Source organism: Bos mutus, chromosome 26, assembly GCF_027580195.1.
Source record: "Bos mutus isolate GX-2022 chromosome 26, NWIPB_WYAK_1.1, whole genome shotgun sequence".
NCBI lineage: Eukaryota > Metazoa > Chordata > Mammalia > Artiodactyla > Bovidae > Bos > Bos mutus.
In genome coordinates, this window is record NC_091642.1 from 34711816 (window position 1) to 34733297 (window position 21482).

General features: G+C 47.0%; 1 protein-coding gene across 50 annotated transcripts in view; it reads left to right on the forward strand.

Moving 5' to 3' along the window:
- SORBS1 (sorbin and SH3 domain containing 1) overlaps positions 1 to 21482 on the forward strand; it is a 234403-nt gene that overhangs the window by 141589 nt on the left and 71332 nt on the right. For 18 of the 50 annotated variants that reach the window (XM_070363623.1, XM_070363628.1, XM_070363639.1 and 15 more), the window contains 7 exons: positions 175 to 537; positions 4595 to 4739; positions 8648 to 8677; positions 15073 to 15245; positions 16865 to 16928; positions 18734 to 18808; positions 19132 to 19194. In XM_070363623.1, coding sequence (XP_070219724.1) covers positions 175 to 537; positions 4595 to 4739; positions 8648 to 8677; positions 15073 to 15245; positions 16865 to 16928; positions 18734 to 18808; positions 19132 to 19194 — 913 coding nt within the window. The remainder of the gene's footprint in view (positions 1 to 174; positions 538 to 4594; positions 4740 to 8647; positions 8678 to 15072; positions 15246 to 16864; positions 16929 to 18733; positions 18809 to 19131; positions 19195 to 21482) is intronic. The other 32 variants (XM_070363647.1, XM_070363670.1, XM_070363648.1 and 29 more) reach the window with 6 other exon arrangements.

Sequence of the window (21482 nt, forward strand, 5' to 3'; positions counted from 1 at the left end):
GAGTGTCAGGAGGCCAGCTGGCTAGCGCTGATTGTCTCGTGTACTTGGAGGAAAGGGCACTGATTAAATATTTCTCAGAGTGCCTCACTGCATGTCCACTCTCAACTGTTTAAATATGGAATTCCTTTTTCCCCGCGCTTCCCCTTCACGTAACGACCCCCTTGTTTCCCACAGGACGCCACTTCCTCCAGCCCAGCCCCACCTGAGGTCATAGTTGTCCCTCTCTACCGGGTTAATACCGACAGAGGGCACGAAGGCACTGACAGACCTCCAGCATCTCTGGGGCCCCGCGGCCCCCCGGTCCCGGCGGCTGCCCCTGCCGGCTCACCTCTGACCTTCCCGACTCTAGACGATTTCATTCCCCCTCATCTGCAGAGGCGGTCCCACCACAGCCAGCCAGCCAGCGCCCCTGGCTCCCTCCCCCCAGCTAGCCAGACTCCACCGTCCTTCTCACCGCAGCCTCCGCTGGTCCCTCCGGTCCCCGAGGGCCTCCGCAGAGTCTCGGAGCCTGACCTCACGGGAGCTGTTTCAAGTACCGTAAGCCTTGCGGGATCCCCTTTCTCCCAGCTTTCCTGAATGTCTGCTCCCGGCAGTTAAGAAAACCAGCAAACCAACCCCAACCCCTTTCTCACTGAAGTACTAAGTTCTGAGAGAGACGCCGGCCGCCCTGTGTTGTGTGATGACCGACTGTGTTTGCTTTTCACTAGAGCATGCCTCCCCTGTGTGTTCCGTGGGCCCCCGTGGCTGTTCACCAGTCTGTCTAGACACTCTTCCTCTCTGTCCTGTTTGGAATGCACATCTTCCTGCAGAGAAAACCACTTCCGTGGCCTTTCCTTGGACTAGCTGTGCTCTTTGAGGGGCCGGGCAGATGTAGTATGGAGAGCTGAGGAGAGCTGCAGAATCGCGTGGAAAAGCCAGCAGCAGGCACGGTGCTCACCGTTTCTCTAGCAGGGAGCAGGGAGATTCTAGGGGAGGCAGAGATTCACTCTTGTTGATTCTGCAAGCTCGCAGGCTTTCTTTTATATACAGCAATGGCAGAGACCGGGTTTTAAAAAAGGAGTTTAATTGAGTACATAGAGAGACAAGCCCCGGTACAAGTGTTAGCACTGTTTCCTCAAAAGGAAGAACGTTGTTGAGGCCCCTGCATAGTGGCCACCAGGGAATTTTGAGGCAAAACAGTGCTCCAGTGGTCATGGGAAGTTAAGTAAGTGTCCTGACACTTCAGGTCCTGATCTGCGAGGGATGCGTCCCCATCGTAGTGGGAAAGCCAAGAGCTTTAGAGGAAAGACTGAGTCAAAGGACCCAGTCTGTTCTCTCCTCAGGAGCCCTGGGAACCGAGAGACTGGAAGAGCCTCAGTGTGAGTCATAAAACGGGGACACATGGATCTGTTGGGGCTGTGGGTGCAGTGGATCCAAGTACAGAGAAGCTTCTCTTTCAGGGCTCAGCACAGAGAGGTGCTCAGGAAATGTCAGCTTTGGTGCTGAGGGTGTGCCCTAGCAAACGAGCCAGAGCCCCTCAAAAATCAGTATCTGGCTAGTTAACCATTCATCATTGAGTTCTGGTCATGTTCTAGGTATTCTGCTAAATGCTGTGGGCACAACCATGAACAGGATTTATCTGAGTGGTATGTGGGTGCTCAAGTATAGTGCTCATGGGATCCTCTGAGGTTATACTCCTAGAGTTTCTGATTGAGTGGGTCTGGGGAGGGGCTGAGGACTGAGGCTTGGTAATAGGCATCGGGGGGAATTCTGATGCTGATGATCTGTGGCCCACATTTTAAGGTGTAGTGACCTTGTGGGTCATGCAATTGGCCCACTAAATGTAACTAAATGTTCCTTAAAGAGGTATGCCTACAAAACTGGCTCCAGTGGCTCATTAAACATTAGCCAGTCATGCCAAGAGCAGGGAGTAAACTTGTATTTCAGCTTGTAAGAGAAATTACAGTGAGCTATCGGGTAAAAAGCTGAGAAGGGCTACATCCCGGGCTTGGTCCTCTGCTCAGACCTCTAGATACAATGTGATGCAGTTAAATGGAAAATGTGTCCCTCAGTCGTGTCCAACTCTGCGACGCTATGGACTATAGCCTGCTGAGCTCCTCCATCTATGGAATTTCCAGGCAAAAATACTGCAGTGGGTAGTCATTCCCTTCTCCAGGGGATCTTCCCAAGCCAAGGATCAAACCCGGGTCTCCCAAATTGCAGGCATTCTTTACCGTCTGAGCCACCAGGGAAACCCAATGGTTAGGTGAGGACCTGGCCAAATGTGGCCCGGGGGCTTGGATATCCTAGCTTTGAACCTTGCCCCTCAGCTCTGTTGGAGAAAGGTGCTGGATTATTCACTGATGCACTTTCCTCACCCCAGCTCAACTTAGAGATGAATTTAGAAGCCACTCTTGTTTTGGAAAGTACAGGCAGGGAATGTTTCTTTGGAGCAGCATGTAAAGCCAGTCTTGTTTTTATGGCATTAGGGTATCATCATGAGTAGTGCTGTGTATTCTACACTTTGGGCTTCCCCGGTGGCTCAGCAGTAAAAGAATTTGTCTGTAACATAAGAGACACAGGAGATGCGGGTTTGATCCCTGGGTTGGGAAGATGCCCTGCAGGAGGGCATGGCAACCCACTCCAGTATTCTTGCCTGGGGAATCCCATGGACAGAGGAACCTAGTGGGCTACAATCCATAGGGTCACAAAGAGAGGGACATGACTGAAGTGACAAAGATGATTCTACTCTTTGTCATTTGCTTAGATCTAGATTTTCATATTGAGTTTTTTTTCAGGTGTTCCAGGAAAGATTAGTTGGGCCAGTATCTTCAGTATCTCAAACTTGTCTGGTCAGCCTGTTATAGACTCCCAGGTGGACTTCCTTTGGCCTGATAACTTCTGGTTTGGCCTTGGGTACAGAGTAAGAGGTGAGAAAGGAAACTGGTCAGACTCCTGCATCGAGTGAGAATTATCAAGAGAAACAGGAGCTCCTGTGGATGGTGGGCAAACCATGGGTTTATATCTGCTCCATTTGCAGTGATTGAAGAGTAAGAAGGAAGAAAATTTCATATTAATTGATCCAAGTTCTTTTAGTCAATAGTCATTTTTGTGATGTTCCAGAAATAAGATTTATGCCAGAGTAAAATCTAGGAGATGCTTAATGTTCACATGGTCCACCCAGGCACTTACACTTTAAAGAGCTGTATGCCTGATATTTTGTGTGTTTTTTGGGTGCATTGTGGCAGAGTTTTGACACCACTATGTCATTTGTCTTTATTACATCACTTTGAAAGTAAATGAGGACAAGTGTGGTTGTTTTCCCACTATGCAAAAGAAAGAAATGAGATGAAGCACTTTTGTCCAAGATCATATTTTGTCTTCTGAGTCTTGGGCAAAGGTTTTATTCGCTAAATTGAGCTGCCACTCATAACTAACAGCTGTTAGAGCACTTTCAGAAAAGGTGGGCTGACCAAGCCGGTATTTTTAAGGAAGCCCCTACTGTGTGTCAGGAGCTGTCCTGGGTGCTGACATGCATATCCTGTATTTGATGGGCACGTGTTCCCTTGCCACAGAAGGTGTAGCTGGTAGATGTCTCCTGTCATTCATGGGGCGTTTACTGAGCACTGGGGTCTGCAGGCCACTGTGCTAGGCGCAGGTGGAAGTTCAGGAAGGGAGGCGAGGCCCCTGTCCCACAGGTGCTTATAGAGTCCTTGGTCTCTGGTGGAGCATACTGATTGCTTTGAGCTACACTTTTTTCTAGAAGGTAACTATCAGTTTTGTTCTTCAAACCTTTTGTTCTGGCTTTAGGGTCTGTAAGCTTCAAAATAGAAACTTTGCAAAATTTATAGGAGTGATAGAAGAAACTACATATCCTTACTACATTTTGAGATCTTATTTTCATGTCTCTAAAAAGACTGATATGGTTCCCATTATGCAGATTGTAATGTTAGTAGTAATAATTTTATTGGTACTTCTGGCAGACACCTCAGACTCTCAAAATCAGGATTTTCATAAGTCTTCAGAGATCTTTGTGACTCAATATTGGAGTGAAAAAATGCCACAGTAGGACTAAATAATGTCCTAGAAGTGAGTGCTGGTAGGGTTGTTCAGTGGTACAGATGAGAACAGCTTTCCAAGAGCTCCAATACTTAACTCTTCCCTGTTCTTATTAATACATCGATGGCTTCTCGTCCTCACAGCGTCTCAGTGTTTCTTTACATAAGTACTAAACTTTCCTGATTTTCCCCCAATTAAACCAGCTCTCGTTCTCAAATTGCATTGTGGATTGCATGAGTTTCGCATGTTATGCTACTTTGATTTGAATTTGCTTTTTCAGTAACCGGATTGAGCCACAGTTTTGACCAGATGAAAATAATGAATGATGTTGCTGAGAGTTCGAGTAACATTCACCTTCCTTCTCTCCCCTTACTAATCCCAACAAAAAGAATAAACATTCCACATTAAACTTCTAACTGGAATCAACATGTCTCACTGGTTACATTTCTTTTTATAATTAAGGTCCTTGTAAAGCTTTAAATCTCTTCTTTTTAGAAAGCCTTATCTCTCGGTTTCATGTAGTTGCACTGGGTGACAATGATTGCTTCCTTTTCAGGACTCGAGTCCTCTATTAAATGAAGTTTCTTCATCCCACGCTGGAGCTGATTCCCAGACCTTTGCATCAGTTAGCAAGCCATCATCTGCCTACCCGTCCACAACGATCGTCAATCCCACTATTGTGCTCTTGCAACACAACCGAGGTGAGGGGTCTGCGAGGGGCACCCTGCCCCCCGCTGGCCAGAATCAGCCTGGCTGTCCTGTGATGTCTGGAGCAAGGATTCTGCTGTTCCACAGAATTGTTCACAAATCCCATTCTTCCCCAAGGCCACCTGCCCCAGCTCACTTACTTCAACGACCCACAAAGTAGATCGCAGCAGCGGACAGAGGCCCCCTATGGGGATGAGGCCAGGTGTCTGAATAAGTAGGTGACGTGTGTCCCAAAGCCTGGGTATTCAGTTTTCCTCAGGTGGGAGCTCCAAAAAGAGAGAAAAGACAGAAAGGACAATGTCTGCCCCTTAATTCCTGTCATGGGAATTCTAGTCAGAGCTTTGCTGGGAAAATCTTGGTGCCGTCATCTCTCTTTTAAGTGCCATTCTAAACCCTGAAGCTCTGTGACATGGAATTTCTAGAAAGCAAAATTTTGAACACCAAAATTAAAAATAAAAGAAAACCTACCGGATGGGAAATTTTCTAAAATAGAAACTGTTTTTGTGTCTCTGCAACAGAAGCTTTTGAACTTTCTCTTGGTGACTCATGGCCTCCATTCCCCAGAAGTCACTGCAGTGGGCGCTCCCTCAGCAGTGCCCTCTGGGGACCTGGGCTTGGGGTGGGTCTTTGCCCCTTAAGCTATGTGGTCCCAGACAGCGCTGCTGAGGGCTTTCCTGTTTGTTTTCCAGAGTTTCTCTGACTGCTTCTGGTCGGTTCTTCCCCTTCTCTGAAGGGGTGCCTTAGGGGAAACAAGAGTGCTTTGAGGTGATCATTGTATATATCGACCTTTCTGCTTTAAAATTTCAGAGGATGATTCTAAGTCCCAAGTTTTCCTTTTTTTAAAAGTTTAGTTATTTGGCTGTACTGGGTCTTAGCTGCAGCACGCTGGGATCTATTTCCCTGACCAGGAAACACACCTGGACCCCCTGCACTGGGAGCACGGAATTCTAGCCACTGGTTACCTAGGAAGTCCTGAAAGTTTTCATTTTTGAAATTCCGTGCAGGAATAAACTTTCCCTTTACAAAAGTCCTTTTCAGTGTAAAATGTCAAGTTTTAAAGCAGTTTCCTAATGTAAAAGGGGCTCTTGAGTCTGAATTTCAAAACACATTGGAGGTTTAATCATTTTATTCAGAGCTCAGCTCAGTACCGAATCTTCCTTGACTCCCTGCTCACCCACTTCATAGTTTTCCTCCCTGCCCCTCCCTCTCTGTGTTAACTTGGATGAAAATCGACTGGAGTCTATTTTTAATTGTTTTCCATATTAAATGGAGTTCTTCTGTTTCCTGTCTCTAACTTGAAAAGCAGATGAATGAAACATTTTCTCTCACTTAAAATCTTCCCACTCAAATCTTAGTTATTTTAGTAATCCTGTTTTTTCATTTTTGGGGGCTCCGCTATTAATTTCCACCCATGAATCTGTGTCCTTCAAAGGATAGAGAGTCCCAACCCCCACATTAAGCTACAGAAGAGCCCATTCTCCTCCCAGCAGTGGGATACCCCTTACTGGCAATAGCTTTTTCTGCCCAGAAAGTGTCCGTTATGCAGGACAAAGTGAAATTTTGGTTCTCTATGAACTTCTTTATGACTCATCTTTTTAAACAAAAAACAAAAAAAACTCACTCAAAAAGAAGCAAGCAAGTTAGTTCCCAGAAGGAAAGGCATTTTCTCTAAAGACAGGATTTATTCCCAAGGCAACTTGGTTTTTGGGAAATGCCAAGTGTAATGCCAGCTGCTTCTGATGACACCTAGTGAGACGTTTCTGGGCACAGTAGTGCCTGCAGTTCTTTTTGTTTCTTCCCTGAACAAATAGAATCTTCTTGTTTACTCAGATGCCTTTGGTTCTTGCCTTTCTCTTTTGTCCCATGTCCTGCCTGGGGGCTTAAACATCAGAACCATGCAGCCTGAATCACACGTCCTTCCGAAAAGGGTTCAAATAACTTCATTGTTTGGAATTAAAAGATAACTTCCCGTAAAGAGTAAACCATATGCTCCTTAAGGAGGTGGGAAGAGTGAAGGAGAATGGAAGCCCCTAGTGGGCCCGGCTTTGGCTCACAAGTCATAAGCTTGCTTTAGGTCAGACATTTTGGGCTTTGCTTTGGAATGTACCCAGCCTGGCAGCCCTGCTTTGCCTCATCAACAGAACCCATGAAAGCAGTTTAACTATTGCAAAGTCTCCTGAGGGAAGGATAACTCTGCTCCACTTCTAGAATTCTGGTGTAGTCATCGTAGAAAAAGTTCCCTTTGTTCCTGCCCTGGCTGCCTAGGGGCACAATGTGACAGCGACCCTGGCTGCACCTCCCTGGCTGCACCTCTGGCTCGGCTCTCACGTAGCCCCCATCACTCCCTCTGGAGTTTCCCATCCCACACGTGCCAGAGGGCAGATGGCTTACCATCAGTCTGGGGAGGAGACTTTGAACTGGAAAACTCAGGACCGAGAGAGGGTCTGGGTGCCTGGGAGGCTCTTGGTCACAGTGCACATAGAATGCTGGGAGTTGGATTCAGAACGTCTTTGGTGTGTGACCGGGAGGGTTTGGGGAGAGGTTCTGCATATTTTAGCAAGCTTGCAAGACATATCCATGGACCACATTGGCAGACAGGAGCTTGGTGGTCCCAAATTTCTGGATCTCATGGTCACGTGAAATAGTCTGGGGACCACCCTAGGATTGCTCATTTCTAACTTTGCCCTAAATAACACTCCTGAAAAGCAACTGCTGTGATCCGCATTGCACACATCTCCTCCTCGGAAAGAAAGGCTATCCCACACCTCAGAGGCAGGACGCCATGTCACCTCGTCAGTTGAAGTTGATGTCAATTGATTGCTGGGGAAGGCCTTGCCTGCAGCTTGGAGACCAGCATTCAGGAACCATAGATTCAATGAGCACTTTAACAGACAAGGAAACTGAGGCTGAGGCATCACATGATTGGTCAGTGCCATCTGACAGGTTGCCGGCAGAGCTGAGCTGGGGCCCTGCTGAGCTCTGGTCCAGCCGGTGCAAACCTCCTCCATGTGCCTGACATGAACACGGCGGCTTCCACCGGCCGCGAGCTCCCCTGCTGCTCTGTTTACTTCTTGCCACGCTGGTTCTGGAAGGAGGGTGGGGACGCAGCCAAGGGGGATGATGACAGCACCCAGGGGCTGGCAAGTGTTCTATTTTTATACTGTGGCTGCTTTATATTTAGCATCTGTAGAAGGTCATTTCTGTGCTTATCCCGAAGCACGTACACACCAAACTCTCCAGAGGAGATGCTGGCTTCCCCTCTGTGAGGGTGCTTGGAGGATGGGAAATCAGTGGACCTCTGATGTTAAGAAATAGCTGGGCCTGGTGATTAGAGAGTTAAAAAGAAACCTGGGGGACCCAGGTTCTAGACACAGCTCTGATTTTCAGCGTCATCTTGGGTAGTTTGTGCCTCTTGACTGAGGTCTCTCAGCCAGTGCTGACCTACCTGCCAGGGTTATTGTGAAAATTAAAAGCCTTAACATCAGTGAAAGCTCTGGAAACAGTGTCTGGCGTATAGAAGCTCTCAGATGGTAGCTGCCATGGTTATGATTCCATTTCCTCAGAGGTACCAAGACTGGGATGTATAAGGTCCTGCTTGAGACCAGGGGAACTGAGGGTTCTCCTTCAGTGATCAGATCAGCTTAATACAGGATGTAAACAACTCGAAAACAGTGACAGTTCTCTGAGTCCTGGGGGGAGAGAGACAGCAGACACTACACCCAGATGATGGAGCCACGTTAATACCCCTGTATTCAGCTCGACTACACACCAGTTTAGCATCTAAGCTCAAGGAGAGTGAGACACAGATTAGGGGATCCTAACGAATTGTGCCAGGACTTCTTGGTCTTACTGTGTTTGTGTAAACCTCACTTACACTGTGTATTTTTTTGTTTTATCACAGAACAGCAGAAACGACTCAGTAGCCTTTCAGGTAGGTGAGAAATATTTATTTACACATTAACACGTGTTCCTGCTAAAGCCATCTTCTGGCCACCACCTGATGTGTTCAGTCAGTGAAGTCTTCCGAGCTTCTCTGATGTGTTGGGAACTCAGCTTATTGCTGGCTGCAAGGATGATCAAAATAGGCATGGTTGCCGCCTCCCTGGAACTTGCAGATTGGTAGCTGTACCCTAATGGTACAAACTAGTACATGTGTCCAGTGGGCCTGTGACAAGTACCTTGATGGGTAAGAACATTCTATTCTGAATAAAAGCAACAAGGAATTGTGCTTTAGATGGAGTTCTCCTGGCCAGTGTCATTGAAGAAGGCACCTTCCTATTGCTTCTGTCTGTCTTCTAGGATGTGACAGGTTTGGGGCTGGGGAATGTGGGTAAGTCCTCTTCTTTTTGGCTTGCAACCCTAGTAGGTGACCCTGGGATGATGGACCTAGGGGAGAGCCTCCAGACCAGCAGTGCCTGGAAGAGGGCAGAAGAGCACTGTCTCTTGAACTTGAGGGGGCATCAGACCCTCCTGGAGAGCTGGCCAAATCCCGGATTCCTGGGCCAGAGATTGGGTGTCATGGGTATAGACGAGAAGTTGCATTTCTCACCAACTCCCTGGTGGCTCTAGTGTTGCCCTCTGTACTGACTGCACCAGAGTTGCAAGTTTCTTCAAGGGTCAACAGTGGCAGGGAGTGACTGCAAGTATAATCATGTATCAGGGCTCACTCTTTGATAAGTGTGCAGAATTGAGACAAGGTTGGGGTGGGGAGGGAACCCAGGAATGGGAATGTTTTAGGGATTTCCTTCCGACTTTGTGTAGCCGGAATCCTGGTTATCCCACTTACTGATGGTGTGACCTTAGGCAGGTTCCTGATGATCTAAACCATGAAATCAGTTTTTATCTGCTGAATACGAAAGCAGTAGTGCCCCTGGGTTCTGCATGTCAACAGCTTAGCACTGGTGCTCGTAAGTGCTTGATAGACATGAGTTACTGTTGTCATTTGGTGCCTCCATTGGTTCACTTGTTATTATATTAAGCGCCTTGGCGTCAGGCACCAAGCCAGGATCTGGGGCTATATCAGGGAACTGTGCTTCCCTGGAGCAGCTTATGGTGTGGGATCATGGCTTGTAACCTTGGTCATAGACTCATTTGGAGGCTCTAAACAAGGTAGTAGATTCAGTCTCAAGGAAAAACCACACATATGCAAACACATGACATGTGGTGGATTTGCAGATGCTCATGAACTCAGGGCTTGAGGACCCCGATCTGGTGGATAACAGAAGTGCTGTTTTCTTGAGCAGCTGCTCCATGACTTCTGGGTCCCTTCCTCCCACTGCAGTCCTTGTGATTCGTGGAGAGCCCAGTGGAGAAGATACAGGGTTCTCACACCCTCTCCACTTTATCGGGACTTGGCCGCAGGGTCGGGACAAGCTGTGGCTGAGCTCGGGTGCCCTTTGTGGCCCCTCCAGGAGCTGCCTTGCTCCAGCCCACTTCATTCCCTGGCTCCAGCCCAGGTGGCTGAGAATAGGGTGGCTCTGAAAAGGAGCTCCTATGGGCACCTTCCTGCCTTTGGGAGTCTGAAAGGGCACCTCAACACAAGTTAGGGACACAGAGTTTGGTCTTCATTCTTCCTTCTTTTATAGTAGCTGTTTGTCCCTGGGGAAGTGACTTTACCTCTCTGAACCAGTTTTCTCATATGGGAAATAGGCGTGGTAATCCTTGCTCCTGCCTCAGAGAGGCACTGTAGGGATCCTGTGGGGCTTCCCAGGTGGCTCAGTGGTAGAGAATCCACCTGCCAGTTCAGGAGACGTGGGTTTGATCTCTGGGTCAGGAAGATCGCCTGAAGAAGGAAATGGCAGCCACTCCAGTATTCTTGCCTGGAGAACTCTGTGGACAGAGGAGCCTGCTGAGCTATAGTCCATAGTGTCGCAGACTCAGACACAATTGAGTGACTGAACAGCAACAATAAGGGCTCCTGTGTGATAGGAGGGGGGCGTGTGCTTTGCACCCTGGAAGGTGCTTGGTGAATGTGACGGCTTCTCTTTAATGTTGGCAGACTCAGGCCACTTCCTCTGCTCTAAAATAAGCCCAGCACTTCCATCCTCTAGTTTTGGGACAGATCCACCAATCGTGTTTGATAGAGTGGGACAGGATGTAGGTACTCACTAAAAGTAGTTTTGTTTAAAAAGAAAGAGCACTGTTTTGTTCAGAAGCTCCTGCAGGAGAGAGGGCTGGTGGGGCTGGTGCTCTGGAGTAAGGAGAGTGGGGCTTTGCCCCTCGCCTCAGTGGTTATGGGCCCTGAAAGGACCACCAGCCTCCCTCTCATAACAGATTTTGTATTGAACCTCTAAGGGGCTTCATGTTCAAAGAGATTCATCCAGGAATGAGACCTGGGATTTGGCCTCATGAAGCTCTTGCCCAGTGGGTAGAAAGACCAGAAAACAAAGGCTGGGACGGAGGGGCCAGCATAGGGTACAGAGAAGTCACCCTCCCTTCCCCTGAGGAAAGTGCAAGTATGGCTGTGTTCCTCAATCACAGAGCTTTGGGTGTGAAGAATAGGAATGCTTTTCCACCTCTCACAAACACAGATGTCCTGTCCAGGTTGTCAGCAGCATCCTTTATGTAGTGGCCCTTTCCAGGACCTGCCTTTGAAAGCATAGTATAAACTAGAAGGAAGTGCTCCAGGATGTCATGTGTTTGCCTAGTGAGAAATAGCAGCAAGACTTCACTGTAACCCATAAGATGTCAGAGGGAGGCCCTGTTACCTGCGTGGTACAGTGAAGTGCCACCTTGGGTTTCCCCTGTATAAAGAAACATTTCTTTAGAGGCTGCAGTTCAGCCCTCTGTGTATTGAAACCCAGTCAATCATGAGTCACATGATCACGGGCTTCTAAAATGAAATCATTCAGAGCTAATTTTTGTAGATCAAAAGGACGCTGGCAGCTTAGGAGCAAATCCATGGACTGTCAGCCTGAGTTTTGCAATTAAGTGATTGTTGCTCGAGCTACCTGCCCTAACAATTTCTTAAAGAGTCACTCTGGGTCTGGAAATGCTGAGATTGGCATATCTGTGATCTTTCCCTGAAAAGATGAGGGTGTAGACTGGGAGCGTCTCTAAGCCTGAAATCAGCCTCATCTGTGTTGCCTGATCACACTTAGACAAAGCTTTTCCAGGAGGGAGGAGAGTGTTCAGCAGAGCCATGTTAAGGGTGAACTCTGGTAAGGCAACATCCACCCACCCTCACATCCCCTCACCCTCCCAGGCCTCCTGCCAACTCCTTGAGACCTCCTGTTAGAAATTCCTGGGAGCCTGAGAACTCATCCCATAAAACCAGTCTAATCTTAGCATCCTTTAAAGCATAAGGTGATAATGTCAGAGATACAACAAACTAGTGAATAAAACAAGAAAGAAGCACTCAGAGAAGCAGAGAACCCACTAATAGTGACCTGGGAGAAGGAGGGCAAGTGGGAGATACAAACTGCTGGGTGTAAGAGAGGCTCCAAGGAGGGATTGCACCATATTTTGTAGTAACTATAAATGGGGGAGCACGGCAACCCACTCCAGTATTCTTGCCTAGAGAATCTCATGGACAGATGAGCCTGGAGAGTTATAGTCCAAGGGTTGCAAAGAGTCGGACGGACACAACTGAAGTGACTCAGCACACGTAAATGGAGGATAACCTTTAAAAATTGTATAAAAATTTTAAAAAATCAGTGCTATGAGAAATCATTTTAATGAATGAAAATGCCTATATCTTAAAAAAATTTTTAAAAGGTGATGGGGTTTTCTGAAGCACTCGCAGAGCTGTTTCACACAGAGCATTTAGAAATTTCTCTGTGGCCCCAGAATGAGTATTTGTTTCAGAAGCTCCTTGGCGATTGGGCAGATCCTGACGCACTCCTTCCTCCCATGCTCCTACTTACTGCCCACTTCCTGCTCACGGATTCCTCCCTTTCCCTGCCACCTGGCATCTCCCCTCACTCTCCTCCTGAAATTTGCTCCAGAGTGATCCTGTGACTCTTTTTTTGCCTAAGGTAAAGCTGCCTCCTCAGCTTTCTTTTTCTTTTTTCCTCTGACGCATTTAACATCCCACTTCTTGGAACTCTGTCTTCTCTGGTTTCGGTGACACTTGCTTGTTCCTCTCTGGTTTCATCTCCTATCCCTCCAATGACTCCTGTAAGCTTCTGGGATACCTTTTTTTTTTGCTTTTCATCCTGTAGCCATGACATTCCTCAGTATGTGACGTTGGCCCTTGACTCTGCTCTTATCTCCTCTGCTGAACTCATCCATCTCTTTGCCTTCGGCCATCACTTTTGTGCTGATGGCTCCAAGATCACCCTCTTCTGGGACCTCTTCCTGGGCTTTGCTCTCATACTTCTTCAGGGTCTCCATGGCATTTCTACTCTGTCGAAGGAGTGGAGGTAGCCATCTCCCTGCCTTCTCCAGCCCATTTCCCTTTCCCAACTTCTCTGTTGAGATCAGGTCAGTCTCTCAAGTGTAAAACCTCGGTCCCCTCTTTGAGCAAGATCAGACAGGATGTGGCTCAGAGAGGACCGATGAAGTCAGGTGGACACGGGGCCAAATCCCAGTGTGATCACGTGCTGCTGTGTGACTTCAGGAAGGCAACTTGACTTCTCTGTGCTTGGTTCCCCTTACCTGTATATGGAGGGATGATGGTAGTTTCTTCCACACAGGGTTATTGGAAGGATGAGATGAGATTATGAACTTGAAGAGCTTAACACACTGCCTGGCACAGGATAAGCTCAGAGGAGTTCAGGGACCCCTGGCATTTGCTTATGCTGTTCCCTCTACTGGGAGCACTGTTCCCCTCCTGCATGTGTCTGACTGACCCTCCTCTGAGAGGTGGCCCTGAACTGCAGTTCCTTGGCTGACCTGGGTGCAGACTCCTCTGTCAGCCCTGGTCGCCTCTGTTCTCATTGCTGGCTGTCCTGCTCTTTCTGCCACTAGACCATGAGCTCCTCGAAGGCCAGGCTAGGAAAGGTGCACCCCCACGTCCACAGCACATGTGAATGCATAGCATCCACAGTACATGTGAACACATAGCCCCTGGCAGGTGCTTACTTAGTAAATGCTCTCTGTAGATAAATAACATGCCTTGGAATAACAGAATACACCAAGTTTATAATCTATTAGCTCTCTGTAACTTCTGATCCTGAATTGAATTAAATAAACCGTAATGTCCTTTTAGTGGTTTGCTGTTTTCTGAGCACTTGGTATACGCTATCTTATTAGGGCCTTACCACATGGATGTGAGCTGGCCAGTTGAAGTGTTATCCCCATATCTGGGGATATAGAGGAACAGAAAAGTTAAGTGACTTCCCCTAGGTGAAGCAAGAACTTTCAAGTAGTGTTTGGCCACCCTGTTGTGGATTTACCTGTTCCCTGACTTCTAGAAGAATCAGAACTACCTGGATTTCTAGAGCACCAGGTACAAACCTCTGTAGGGCACTTAGCACACTGTCTACATATTTTTTAAAAGGGTCAAATGCGTGAAAAATGGTATGGAGGTTTCTTGGAAAAACTAAAAAATAGATCTACCCCATGACCCAGAAAATTCGATTCTTGGGTATTTGGCTGAAGAAAAAAAAAAACACCAATTCAAAAAGATACTTGCACCTCAGTGTTTATAGCAGCATTATTTACAGTTGCCAAGGTATGGGAGCAGTGTGAGTGTCCATCAACAGATGATGAAGAAGATGTGGTGTGCATACAGTGGAATACTACTCAGCCATAAAAAGTGAAATTTGCCATTTGCAGTAACATGCGTGGAGTTGGACGGCACTGTGCTAAGTGAAATAAGTCAGAGAAAGGCAGATGCTGATAATATCACTTACATGTGGACTCTAAAAAATACAACAAACTAGTGAAAAAAACAAAACAAACAGATGTAGAGAATAAGCTAGTGGTTACCAGTGTGGGGAGGGGGCAGTATTTAAGGGTAGGGGGAAAAAGTTATGGGATTATATGAAATCATGTGTGTGAAACTTTAAAAATTTATAAAACACTGCAGAATTTAAAGAATCTTTCATTCAATAAATAAAGAATAAATTAAAAAAAAAAAAGGGAGCCAGATGGTAAACATGTTAGGCTTCACAGGCCATATGGTTTCTGTCGCAGCTACTCGGATCTGCCGTTGTAGCTCCAAAGCAGCCATAAATAATGTGTTGGCGCAGGCTGTGGCTGTGTTCTAATAAAACTTTATTTACAGAAGCCAGGGGCTGGGCCCTGGTGTGCTGACCCCTGCTCAAAGCACAGCTCCTTCCAGTTGCAAATTGGCAAACACACTCTCCCCCAGCTGGATTGTTTGGGGGGAATTTGGCTCTACCACAAGAGCTTCAGTTAATGGTTGCTTTTCTTTTCTAGATCCTGTCTCAGAAAGAAGAGCGGGAGAGCAGGACTCGGCACCAGCTCAGGAAAAACCCACCTCCCCTGGCAGGGCTGCTGAGAGGAAGGCGAAGGATGATAGCCGGCGGGTGGCCAAGAGCGCTCAGGACCTAAGCGATGTTTGCATGGATGAAGTGGGCATCCCACTCCGGGTACGAGTGTGGACCTGGAAATCCTTCCTAGGCTTTGCCCTAAGCCAGTGACAGGTGTACAGCCCTGAGTCCACATGAACTCCCTCTGTGGGTGGCAGAGACCCCAGAAAGGATCCTCACCACTGTCCCCTCTCCAAGCCCACGGAGGCATGTGGAGCCTCTAAGAGCTGGGCAACAGCTTGTCCCAAGGCATATGTTAGCTGTTACTTAATCCAGGAGAACAGGCTTTTGTGGTCAGATGAATGTGGGGAGAAGCTGGTGGAACAATGGCAAAGCAGTTTCTGTGCAATAACAGAAAGGCTGTTTGTTTGTTGAGAGGCTGCAGGCACATGCATGTTCAAGAGGAGAAGGTTGCGGGCCCTATTTCCCCGTCTCCTTTATCATCATTCTGTGGTCCAAGCTTAGAGAACTCTGGGCAGGGTGTGAGGCTTAGGGTCCCTGCTGCAGCGCGTTCAGGAAGAAGTTCCCCTGGTGGAGAGGTGGGAGATAACCTCATCATCCCAGGAAAGTAGGAAACTCTTCAGGGACTCACAGGGTGCATTCAGCTTGCAGGGACTCGGACAGGGTGGGTCTCTTAGCAGCCCTGCCCCAACCCTCCCCGCCCTGCAGACCCACCAGCCTCCTGCAGGCCCTGGGCTCCCAGGGATGCCTCACTTTTGAAGCTGGATTGGGGTGAATCCCATCCCTCTCCATGTGCCAGGACCAGACCACTGCCTGGGGTGTGTTTCTCTGTGATTTCCATTGAGCAAAGGAAAGGTTTTTGTGTCCCTTTGGGGGAGGCTGATAGAAACAGCAGTGGACTAAGCCTCAGAAGAACTGTTATATGGGACTTCCCTGGTGTTCCAGTGGTTAAAACTTACTACTTCCAGTACAGGGGACACAGGTCCAATCCCTGGTTGAGAAACGAAAGATTCCACATGCCATGCGCCACAGGGGGGGAAAAATGTTATCACCGCTGCAAGAAAAAAAAAAATGTTATGTGTTCCTAAGAAATAATAATAAGTGGTGGGAAGACTTGTTGCTAATAATGATTGCATCTTTCACTTCCAAATGCACTGTTTCATTTAAGCAGGATTCACCATACAAGGTAGATACTAATATCATTCCCATTTTATAGATAAGCAAATGGGAACTAAGGAAGAATGACTTGCCCCAGTTGCACAACTGAGCAGACCCTTCCTTCTAACCCTCTGGTTGGGCAGCCTTCCCGCTGACCAACTCACCTGCTCTGTGACCTCAGGCAATTGCTTTGACTTTCTTTATCACATTTTCTCATCTGTTAAGTGGAAGTGAAAGTATTTGATCTAACCACCTATCTGTCTCTTTCCTTGTTTTATTTTTATCTTAACAAACTGCCCAGCTTTGTGGTTAGGATGGAAATTCTCCAGCATTGGATGCTGAAAGGGATTAGGTCTTGATGTACGCGTTCTGTACCTGGCCCTGTACAGGTGGCTTAAATACACTTCTCCAGAAAGGTTTAAATGAGCGATCACAAAGATGTATAGACTTACGTGCATTTTGACTTGAGACGTCGTCATTTTGCATTTTGCTTCTATAATCCCGGAAGTTCTGAAATGTGCTGAGATTCTCATTTTATTTTACTCTTTGTTTTTCTCCAGAACACCGAGCGATCAAAAGACTGGTACAAGACCATGTTTAAACAGATCCACAAACTAAACAGAGGTACTGATTTTCATTTGTAGAAACTGCTGTGCCCATATGTTGACTATTGCAGTGAGGACCTAAACTCACTTGGCTGGCAGACTGGGCCCTGCGGCTTGACCTCATTAGGCCCTGACCTGCCTGAGCCCAGCCTTGCACCTTCAGAACAGAGTGGGCAGGAGAACTCATGCGCCTGCCTCACGTGTGGGAGGAGCTGAGGGCAGCTCCCAGGTCCTCCCTCTCAGATGTTGGGGATGCAGCAGGCTGAGCTCAGCATCCTACCTGTGCTCTTCAGCATCTGCCTGCCTGGGCTGTGAGCAGCTTTGACTCCCACCCGCTTCTGGCTTTAGGGTAACCTCCCAGTGTCAGCCCATGACTGCCTTGTAGGCAGAGCGAGCTGAGAAGGCATGAACTGGGAGTTAAAAATGTTCTCATCTGGGTTTAGTTCCCCAAGTACTCAGGTGATCTTGGACAAATCGTGTACCCCTCTCTGTGCGTTGACCCCTTTGCCTCCCTCTGAGGGAAGCTGCAAGGTCCGAATGAGGGCAGATTCTGCCTTGTGAAGTAGGATGCATGGTGCACCTGTATGGTGGTGTTAATATGAAAAATCAGCTTCTTCGGCTGGGAGCCAGCACTTGGCAGGTAGCCCCAAGAGACAGTCAAGAGCTGACACTACAAAACTGCTTAAGCTGGGGGAGTAGTGCTTCCTAATCAGGGGCCTGCCGGCAGGGGACCCAGCATGGTGGGAGAACCCCAGGTCAGTGCTCCCAAACAGCTCCCATCCTCCTATGCCGCCGGTCAGCTGCTGGGCAGGGATGCAGCTGTGCCATGGGAAGGGTACCACTGCTACGGTGGGCAGAGCATCCTGTCCTTCCCTGTGGCCAAATCCAGTCTGGCCGCCTGGCACAGATGACACATGAAGGCAAAGGAAAAGCCTCTGGTCAGGGTCTGGTCAGCCTGTGCTGCAGATAATTGGTCTCTCTGGTTAACTGTGGATGCCAGCTCGTGCAGTGTTCAGAACGAAACTGGTGGTGCCCCTCTTCAAACTGTTTTGTAAATATTGAGATGCTCAGTACTTAGTGTTTCTGAGCCAGGAGTAAATTCATTCTTTTTTGGGGTGGATGAGCTCAGTCATGTTGGAGATGCTACATGCTGGCTCTCAGATGATGTCCATTCTACCGGTCACTTGTAGAAGCAAACGTCCATTTCCTCCAGCACTCTGTGTCTCTTTCACGTTTAGACCCAGCTTTGGTGATCCGAATACTGAGACACAGGTGCCTATGTGAAAAATATGTATTTCTGCTCCTTAGGCAGCATTGGTCTTCTCATATATTATAGCTTTTAACTCAACCTAAATTACAGATTCTGAGCAAAACTACCTGCCGTAGGCAGAGAGGTGTTTGAAACATTAAGAATCCACTTATTTTTCCCAATTCCAAAGTCTATGGCACAAGCTTTGATTTTTTAAACAAAAATCACTTGATGATAGTGTTTTCTTGACACACTGTTTATTAGCATATTTCTTTCTTTTTTTTTGCCTATAAAAAGTGAAAGTTTGAAGTTTTGTACTGAATGCCTCTTCCTTTTTGGAGCCTGTATATATTCTTTGTCTAAGAAGAAAAGCGATGTTGTGTCTTTAAAGGTGTCTCAGTAATTCAGGCAAAAGGACTGGATTTTTAAAAGCAGTTTGAGTTTCTTCCATCACTGGTGAAACTTAGTATGTTTCAGAATTCAAGGAGCCTGAATTGTGTGTGGATTTCTGTTTGTTCATTCTCTCCATTTGTGTCTTCCTCTATTCTCTCTCCCAAACCCTCTCCTCTCCCTAGACACTCCTGAAGAAAACCCTTATTTCCCTACGTACAAATTCCCTGAACTTCCTGAAATCCAGCAAAATTCTGAAGGTACCATGAACTTAGAGGGTGTATCTAGCCTTAAATTAATTCTTATAGTTCCATTTTAGGAATAAGATTTGGCTTTTAGATTTTGTTTTTTATAGTTGTTTTTGGTTGGCAGAAATTTTATTTCACTCATTTGCATGATGTGCCATATGAAAATAACCAAATCCTTTCTAATTCATTAATCTCTTTTCAAGTGTGATGCCGTGTGCTTTATTTAATAACACTAAAATAGGTAATCGGTCATTTGAAAGAGTCAATTGGAGATTTGTCACTTCCTCCACTTGGTGGTGGATAGTTTCAAAACCCACTGCTTTTCTCTGCTACAGAGGACAATCCTTACACTCCCACCTACCAGTTTCCTGCATCTACTCCTAGTCCTAAATCCGAAGGTAATTAAAGGGAAATCACGTGTCTTTCTTTGGAGCAGTACTATTTCTTTTTCACCTTGGGGTTCTTGCTGGTGGCTGAGAGCTGTCTCCCCATCATTTGCTTCTCTGTAACCATGTGTTTTGTGGTGTTCTCAAGTCCTTGCTAACTGTGTGACTGGAGTCTATCCAGATGGTATTTTAATCCTGTTCCCTTGAAGTTGACATGATTAATGGGGTAACCAGTGTGGCTTCGTTGTAATGCTTTGAACACGTGGGGCTCTGGGAAAAGCTGCCTGCGCCCAGCTACCCAGGGCTTTGTATTTGGGGTGGTCACGTGGTGCTAGGGGCTGGGCAGTGACTAAGGGAAGCTGAGTCATTAGGGTTCATGGGCGGGAGTTGGACGAGCCAGCATTAGCAAGAGAAACATTACTGGGTTCCCACAGGTGCACTCACTCTCCAGTGGGCCCCTCTTGTCCTCACTGTATCTCCAGGTATATTTCCTTGGTAGGGAATTCCCCAAGAGGTATCCAGGTATGGGATTCAGTCATGGTGGGAGATGATATCCCTTGAAAAATAATAAGGGTTTTGGCCAAGCTAGAAACCTTTTAATGAAAGAGCTGGCTAGGAATTTGGACCTGCTAGGGGAGAATGGCCACACTTGTATCTAGAAAATATTCTTTTCTGGAGTATATAGTCTAAGTGTCAAAGAAGGTTCTGAAAGGTGAATGAAGGGCAACATTCTGAGAATTATTCTGGTCTCAAGGATTGTCTGCTCTTCAGATGAGTGACCCAGAAAAGGGGGAGTGGGTGGGGTAGACATGAGGCACTTTGACTGTGTTCTCTTCTAGGATAAGATGTTGAATGCTCTGAGCTTCATCCAATCAAGTAGTTATTGAGTACTTGTGTGTGCCAGACACTGTCCTGGGAACTGAGGATAGTGCCATGAGTAAGATATATCATCTGTCCTCCAAAGTTCACATTAGGCAGGGAATTAGACAAGGCTACTTCATGGTACTAGGTCCAGCGTAGTGGCAGTTGCAAGAGCACGTGTCCAGAAGGCCACAGAAAACCTTGCTGGCACACAGTAGGTCCTGAGTACCTGCCTGGAGAATGTGGGTGAGTGTAGGCTTTGGACCACAGAATCTGAGTTCTTTCCTAAGGATGAAGCCCAGTGCCGACCCCTCCTCAGTTCATCTCTGTTCTGATTAGCTCAGCATATCACCCTGCTCAACCCTTCTCATCTTTGGCGAAGTCGTCTGTTGGATCATTCACCAAAATTTTATTGATCACTTAACGCACATGAGAAGATGTGCTGAGCTGTGTTAGATACAATTTAGTTAAATTATTATTTTCCATTTTCAGTCTCCCTGTGATATGCTCATGAGTGGCTTCCAACACTTTCATGCCTGGGGCCTATTTTGAACAAAAAGAAAAGTCTGCCAAAGGAATCAATACTTAAAAAATTTAAAGCTGATGATTTCATTTTAATCGGTGACCTCCTTATTTTCAGCAAGAGTCTCTGGTGTGGGATAACCTAGTCTTTTGCTTTGGGGTGCTAATTCTAGCGAAAACATTGCTTTAGAAACAGTGGGCTGAACAGGATCAGTGGGAAATGTTTTTAGGGTACTTTTAATCAACTGTAGTTTTTGATTTGTGCTTTTTTGGACATGAGTGCCCAACCCTCTCATAAGATAGGATTCCTTTCTAGGGAAGATGACCAGCACAGAGCATGCCTGAAGGTGCAGAATCCCATAGACATGGGCAGAGGAAGGCCACTTGGAGGAGGCCTGTGGAGGAAAACAGTGACTCCCGTTGGCCTGGAAGAATGCCTTAGCTTGTCGCAGGCAGTGCCAGCAGTGTCCAGTCAGTCTGGCTGTTGAGCTGCAGGCAGGGTTTTGCCTTCTAGCCTCACACCAGAGCTGCCATGTCATCATCGGCCACACCTGGCAACCCTGGCTGACAACGATGTCTGTTTGGTGGTTCACGTCAAGTCGGGTACGAGGGAGAGAGTGGGGCTTATTTTACCATGAGGTATAAACAGGGATGACATGATAACTCTTCGCTTATAATTTATGAAGCAGACCTTACTAGGTTTTATTTTCCAAGACCCATAAGGAAGAAATCATCTTAAAGAATAAAGAGGAAAAAATTAGATTGGATATAAAAGATTCATAATAACCAAGATGATTAGACTTTAACACAAGTTTCTAAGAAGTCTTCTTGCCTGGAGATTCTTTTTAAAAACAGGGTTGGTTGTGTCTCGCCCCCACTCTTGGCCTAGAAGACAGAGCCAGATGTAGATTACAGGT